The 7420-nt window shown below is 38.6% G+C and overlaps 1 protein-coding gene across 2 annotated transcripts; it reads left to right on the forward strand.

The window, feature by feature from the left end:
• The first annotated feature begins 217 nt into the window (after nt 1–217).
• On the forward strand, nt 218–4801 carry LOC102309235 (TBC1 domain family member 24). Of its 2 annotated transcripts, none has more exons than XM_005934495.3 (11): nt 218–501; nt 666–880; nt 1022–1283; nt 1383–1499; nt 1741–2157; nt 2308–2547; nt 2691–2846; nt 3248–3311; nt 3464–3562; nt 3679–3967; nt 4077–4801. In XM_005934495.3, the coding sequence occupies exons 1-11, from the start codon at nt 299–301 to the stop codon at nt 4250–4252; spliced, it is 2238 nt and encodes a 745-aa protein (XP_005934557.1). In that variant the 5' UTR covers nt 218–298; the 3' UTR covers nt 4253–4801. The 2 variants fall into 2 exon arrangements, with proteins under 2 accessions (XP_005934557.1, XP_042081689.1); XM_042225755.1 differs by having other exon boundaries at nt 666–877.
• The last annotated feature ends 2619 nt before the right edge of the window (nt 4802–7420 follow it).

Below are 7420 nucleotides of genomic sequence, written 5' to 3' on the forward strand. Positions count from 1 at the left end.
GGGGGGGGTCAGCTATGTGATCTTGAAATGTAAGGTCTTGTTTTATGATTCTGATCATGGGGGCACTTGGGTTCCAGACACTGATTGCTTCTCAGAAAGACACAGTGCCAAAGATATAACCGGTAAAACAATGGAACTTTTCACTTTCAGTGCCTGAATTCACCAACAACAAACCATGTAGAGCTCACATGACCAAAGCCCACAGGCCTATATAAAGCCCGGATCCTCAGATTGTGCAGCTAGCAACAGGAGAAACATTACCTTCTAACCTATTTTTCAAGGAATAATAGAAATTGAGATGATTCATGTTTCACGGACACCAGAATTCTTCAATTGTGGAAACATGAATTTATTCCCAGACGCATTCTCTGACCACAATCTGGAATCTATGGCTAGTAGCAGAACCAGACAAAGGTCTCACTCCTATTACAATGCAGAGGGGGAAAAGCCTTATGGTGTGGACACACAGAAAGAAGAAACCTGTTTAAGACCTCGATCCAGGTGTGTATTCATAATTAACTATGCTTTTACTCTTATATGATCAAAATTAGGTTACTGGCCAGATAACCAAATACTTCTAATTAACCAGATTTGTGGGGGTTTTTTCTCTTCTGACTTGAATTACTGAACTACATAATTAATATTGAATTGAATGTCTTTAAAAGGTCTTTTTACAGTTATGAGACATCGGAGTTATGCTCAGAAGATGACATAAGACACTTTACAACCTCCCCTACGTCAAAACAGATGCAAAGCTCACCGCCAAAGTATCAAGCAACCAAAAAGGAGGAAAGAGACGGGGATGTGTCGGTTGTTGAGTTCACCTCTACGAAGTCAAAGCATAAACCAAACAAGCAATCACCCTCTAGAGAAACTTGTGGTAGTGAAATAATGTTTTTAAAGTTGGATATGGATTTTAAAAGCAAAATAAATAAAATGAAAATCTACAATAATAATAATAATAATAATAATAATAATAATAATAATAATAATAAAGTTACATGTGTATGTTTTGGCTCAGGCAGTAAATGCCATCTCAAGCAAGTTTCCATGATGACCATCTCTGAAGCAGACAACTGGGAGATTTGTTCCAGCTCTGGGATGAAGTATGGGCAGTTTGTGGACTGGGAGAAAATTGATCCTGAAGCTGCAAAGAAATATCAACAAATCCTACGGAGTGAGCACCAGCAGCTTAAAACTATGGCTCGGGACGGATTTTGGGCCATGCCACACACACTAAGGGCCAAAGCTTATTATCACATCATCCACAGCATCAATTCTATGTATGTGTTTGTGGCAAGTAATGGAACCACTGTGAGCATTTTTACTGAAATCTGCTTGAACCAAATTTTTGACTGTGTATTGATTTTATATATCTGCAGAAGGGCTGTCACTCCAGACAGAGATGTCTACTATGAACTGACTAAGAAGCTATTTGGAGAACAAAAACGTAGTAGCCACCCAGTGCCAAAGTATATGGAAGATGGAGAAATACCAAGGTAATATTTTGTGATACTGCAATCACACTTCATAGCTGAAAAAACTGTCTTAATGATGAGCTTTTTGTCTAATTGGCATTGATTTTGCTAATTTTGGCTACGTTTATTAAAAGCATCCACAAGACTAGCAACATATATATATACATATATAACAGAAAAAGTTTACATTCTAGTATTATTATACTTCTGCACTGCAGTAAATGTGACCAAATCAGTCCTTGCTTCCTCTGTTCTTTTCCAGATACTGCCTCAACAAAGCAGGCCTGAATTCTGCAAAAAAAGTTCTTCTTTGCCTCGGAAAATACTTCATAGACATGAACTTCTGCCCCATTCTACCCGCCCTGGTCTCCCTCATCCTCCACTTCAGCGAGGATGAAGCTGAATGTTTCTACAGTGTGTCCCGACTTATCTGCTACAATGATCCCAACAAGCGCTACATTGACCAGACTTTCCTCACCTACCGTGCATCCTGTATGACCTTTGGAGACCTTGCCAACAAATGCTGCAGAGGCATTCGCAAGCTGATAGCCAGCTCCCACCAGAACCTGTTTGAGTTTTACTCTGACTGGATCATGTGGATATTTGCTGACCTTCCGTTCACATATGCCATTAGAGTTCTAGACGTCTACCTACTGGAGGGCTACAAGGTCCTCTACAGGTTTGTTACTGCTGCCGCATTTCAACAAATAAACAAAAAAACTTAGTCCTAAATATGTCATTTCTTCTGCCATATCAGTTACTCTGAGAAAAAAACCAAACATACAGACAAAACAATTCAATAAATGTGTTTCATAATTATTCTTTGTAGGGTTGCTCTGGCTTTGCTTGACCTCTATAAAGTATCAGTGTCATCTCGAGTGGCAGATGTGGAAGACTTCAGAACAGACATGAAAAGATTTGTGCAAAATGTAGCTCGCCACTGCACGGCTGAGAAGCTCCTAGAAAGAGCCTTCAAGATTTCAGTACCCACAAGGAGAGACCTTAACCTACTGTTCACTGCCAATAAAGAGTCACTCATACTAAAAGGTGTCAGCATAGACCAGAAAAGGTGGGTTAATACTGACATTGTCATGAATCAGATGACGAATGGTATATTTGTATGTAATAAAGGATTAATATACACAAACTTAGTAGTATTAAATATTCCATTCCAACTAATATGAACCCTGTTTCCACATATGTTTCCAAAAGGCTACCAGTAGAGACAGTGGATTTCAACAACTTTCGTTCCAGTGTTGTAACAGGGACGGAGATGAGAGTCATCTGGGCCTGGATACCTGAGCGCTTTGCCCTCTTCAGTCCCTTCAGGTTGTTCAGCACAGCTGAGCATGAAAGGACTCTTGCTTCGTAAGTAACCTTTGTTCTGCGCTTCAGTCCCACTCGGCAACTACCTAAAAAAAGAGGCGTGAATCATGTAGAGGAGTATTTATATCATATCGCAATAGCTTTAATAGTGTTTACTTTGTATCAAATTAATATCTGTTGAACTTCGCGTCCCTGCAGTGAAAAACAATTTTCTTTTGTAACCGTCAGCAGGTGTGTTTTTACTATCAACATTTAGAGACAAATACTGTTTTTTTCCCCCTGCGTTTAAACAGTGCCAAAAACTTCTCTCTGATTTAACATGAAATTTAAATAAAATAGGTCTTAGCTCTTGAGGGGCAATTGTATGCCAGTTTGGCATGTATATAATGTTGTTGTGCATTTATAAAAACAAAAGGTGTTTTGTATATTTTTATTTCATACAGATTCTATTCACATGTGGAGGGACATGAACCATCTGTCATGATTATTAAATCTGTGGATGAAGAGGTAAAACTATAAAATAATCAATATTAGGATACATTTTATTTAACATGTTAAATGAGCCTCAGAATTTATCCTTATGCTTCTATAATGGTGAGATTTAGCCGACGCAGTAAGTTTTGTATGCCATTGACATGATGTAATTTCTCTTATCTTAGGTATTTGGTGCCTTCTTGTCAACTGATGTAGCAGAAAGAAGAAAACAAGACTCAGAGGAACTTGTATACTTTGGAACTGGGGAGTGTTTAGTTTTCACGGTGAGCTTTCTTCTTGTTAAATTCAACTTACCTTAGATTTAGATTCTTTATGTTAATATAGAGCAATGCCTTTGACACTGCAAGGCGTCAAACAAGATTTGTGATTACTGTTTCAGCTCCGTCCCAACATGGAGCTCTACCAGAGATCTATGGTCAATATTATGAGCCCAAGAGCTTCTCCTGAGAAACTTCGAGGCAGTATTAGTGCTTCCCCTCAGGCGTCAACTAATGGCAACATCCCCTCCAGCACAACTCTGACCTGTCCTGCTGAGACACTGCAAAATCCCAGCTATCTGATGGTCACTGCACCAGTGGAGGAATCCATGTCTGCTAAACAGCCCAAGAGGCCTAAGGAGCTAGAGGCCTCCAAGTTCATAGCAGGCGATGACAATCGGCTTATTATTGGTGTGTTAGTGAAACATACAATAGATTGGCCTTTGAAGGAACCTTTAATATATTGTGTGACATGGAAGCTGCGAGTATACTCTGCTCATATCTATGTGTCCTCTTTCAGGTGGTGATGGAGGTCATGCTCTCTGCCTGCAAAGAGACCTACAAGGGGGTTACACAGAGCCGTGTGAAACTTTTAAGAGCATTGCACTCTGCAAGAGAGACTTCAAGATCCAGTCCCTGGAAGTGTGGGGCATCCAGAACTCCATTTCCATTTCTCATTGTTTTCCTTATAAGTGAGTTAGAGAAAACAGCACTGACTATTTTTGGTAAAGAGTTTTTCCTTCAAAGAATTTGGGTGATTTTGATTGATATGCAGCTTACAGACATTTCACACTTGTCCTGTGAAATGCTAAATTGTGTATTTTTTTTGTATAGTTAGGTGAGATTTATTTTGTTAATCAAAGTTTATTTGTACAGATCTGGGTCACATACAATGTCTTAGTGAACGTTACAATCCAGGAAAACAAAGCTTGTAATCTCAGGGCAGCTCCGAAGGAACACACTGACGCTCGTTTTGGTGCATATACTCACTTTTCTGTGATGAATCGAGGATAACTAGTTTTATAATACTCTGTAATAACTAAAGCACTACATTCACTAAAGGATAATATTTGTAAACACGCTGTTAAAATTGCAACTGCATCTGGTTTTAATTAGGAAAACACTAATTTGCAGTATTTTATAAGATCTATGTCCACTGTTAAATTGTATATTTTGATTGTGCAGTTTATTTAGATTTGATGTACAGTTGTACAAAACATCCCTTTTAAAATCCTTTATTTGCTATTCCTCTCAGTTAAGTAATTTATTCAGATAAGTGTTTTATTATTAACATGGCTGCATTTGTAATGGGATTGAAAGCAAATAACGTTTTTTAGTTATTTATTTATTTATTTTTTACTTAAGTCTTTTACTTAACATTGTCAGCATTCCTGTTAAAAAACAAATCCTCTTTTGCTCCTCATACAACATTTATACTTTAAAAAGAAAAAGAAATTCTGCTTTAAAGCTCCTTTACTGATATTCGCAAAATGATCTGTATATTATATCATTTCTACCTGCAAAGATTATTTCTTAACATTAAGAAACTTGCTGAAGCTACTCTCTGTAGCTTTATGGAACCATTTGGAGTGACATGCGAAAGGAGTGTATTATGTTTTCTTTGTTTAGTGATAACAGAAAAAAAAGAAAAAACTCTACTAAAGATAGATATAATGTAAAAAAAAAAACTCAAGATGTCTGGTTGCCCTTATATCCATTTTGGAGAACCTTCTGTATTTGTGTTCATTTAGCTTCAACAACCTGTTTTTGTTGTATAAACAAATGTAATGAAATCAAAACAATAATAATTTAAAAAAAAGAAAGAAAGAAAGAAAGAAAGAAAGAAAGAAAGAAAGAAAGAAAGAAAGAAAGAAAGAAAGAAAGAAAGAAAGAAAGAAAAGGAAACGATGGCTCTCAACGTCAACATTTACCACGATCTGAGCGAGCCCCTGCTGGACATCTGACTGAACCGCAAATCTGTTAACCGCAAAGAAAAAGCACCAGTTCTTGAAAGTACGTGAGCAGTTGAAGGCACCATGCAAGGGAAAGAGCATCAACCCCAAATTGCTGCGGCGTGTTTAGCAGTCCGTTGCTTACTATGATGGGGCTTATGGTCACCTTCTTATGGCTACCAGCGCATCATGGAGTTAAGGGAAATGAAATGACAGAAGGAAAAGCAAAGGAAGCTACAAAGAGACCGTTGATGGATATGGATATCAGTGTTAGTAGGACCGACATTGAGAACAGAATAAGGCACAAAAATGAAAGAAATGTGACAAAAGCAATGGGAGGAAGAGATGAAAGGGCGATGGTTTAACAAAACAAAAAGGAAAATATGAGAAATGAGAAGCACAGGAAGGAGAATTTCGGTCCACACGCCATACCAGTTGGTGGCGGTGCATATAAAGAAGAAGAAGCAGTCCGCGGCTACGAGCTGTCCTTTCACGCGAAGAAGTTTTCGGTTAAAACTCTGTGGATAGAAGACGTGGTAAGCTTTCTCTTTTACGGATTATTAGAGAGGTGGGCCTGAATGTTGTTTACGCCTCCGAGGCTGTGCTGCGTGGTTAGCTACAACGTTAGCGACAGTAGCTAGCAAACGTTGTAAAAGTGCGGCTGTTGTGTTTGTATTTGTATACCGTTGTGACAATGCGTTAACACTACCCTCGAGTTTAATTATAACCCCTTATCGACAATCGTTAACCACGCCGGTGTCGGTTTCGCTGCAAGTGGACGGGTTAATGCTCGAGCGGCCACACAAACATTCTAGCAAATCTGTGCAAAAGCACAGATATTTTTTGTATAGGTAAATAAACAACATGTTAGCTTTCAGAACCAGCACTGACCACTTTCAGTTTCACGTGCATCTTTAAGTTTAGTTTGAGGATATTGATACATACTTTGAGCGTTAAGGGTTGTTTAGTGTTGTTTTCCTTCCACCGTCTTGATGCAGACACTGGGTGTGTGCAGCACACCGGACTGCTTAACCCACTTCATACATGCTGCTTATCTTTTATGCTGCTCATGTTTTAGATGGCATGCTCAAAATTTTGGCGTGAACAAAATGCAAGCACGGACCAACTAATAGTGACTAGTAGTGCCACACTCTACCTGAGTGTTTTTGATGCTGTAATGTAGTTAAGGGGTGTTTCCAGCTAGTGCTTTCTGTTTGTGCTAGGAGGGGGTAGTTCGTAATACAACTGGAGTTAAAAATGGTACTAGCAGGCAAGGTGTACTTGATAAAGTGTGTGGTGAATGTAGATTTGACGTAATTTAGCGATAGTATCTGTTTTGCATAGTTTGCCCACCACTGATAAGTAGATTTATTTTTTTGTTTTTGTTTTTTGTAGAATTGTAAATTTTCCCCCCAAACGTCCAACCAACTAATCATTAGTTAACCACATAAACAAGTCACAGCCAGTTAGTCAGGAAGGTCCAATTAAATACAATAAAGTGTTTCTGATGCCTATGTTTTTACAAACTCAAACACCAAATCACTTGGATTTCAAGTGGGATAACTTCAGTTCATTTAATTTTATTTTATTTATATAGCGCCAAATCACAACAACAGTCTCCTCAAGGCGCTTTGTATTGTAAGGTACACCCTACAATAATCAAATGACCCTTTGTGAGCAAGCATTCCTGACAGTGGGAAGGAAAAACTCCATTTTAACAGGAAGAAACCTCTGGCAGAACCAGGCTCAGGGAGGGGTGGCCATGTGCTGCGACCGGTTGGGGTGAAGGAAGACAGGATGAAAGACATTCTGTGGAAAAGAGCCAGAGATTAATAACAAGTGTGATTCAGCAGATAGGTCTAATAACACATGTTGAGTGAGAAACGTGACTGATAAGGAAATACTCAATGCA

Source organism: Haplochromis burtoni, unplaced genomic scaffold (genome assembly GCF_018398535.1).
Source record: "Haplochromis burtoni strain Fernald_Lab_line unplaced genomic scaffold, NCSU_Asbu1 Contig_181, whole genome shotgun sequence".
NCBI lineage: Eukaryota > Metazoa > Chordata > Actinopteri > Cichliformes > Cichlidae > Haplochromis > Haplochromis burtoni.

Bases quoted from the DNA above. Each gene is read 5' to 3' on its own strand.
- LOC102309235 (XM_005934495.3), top strand. From the start codon at position 299: ATGATTCATGTTTCACGGACACCAGAATTCTTCAATTGTGGAAACATG. The intron at 881-1,021 runs GTAGTGAAATAA...GTTTTGGCTCAG, and splicing joins ACCCTCTAGAGAAACTTGTG to GCAGTAAATGCCATCTCAAG. The intron at 2,158-2,307 runs GTTTGTTACTGC...TATTCTTTGTAG, and splicing joins GGCTACAAGGTCCTCTACAG to GGTTGCTCTGGCTTTGCTTG.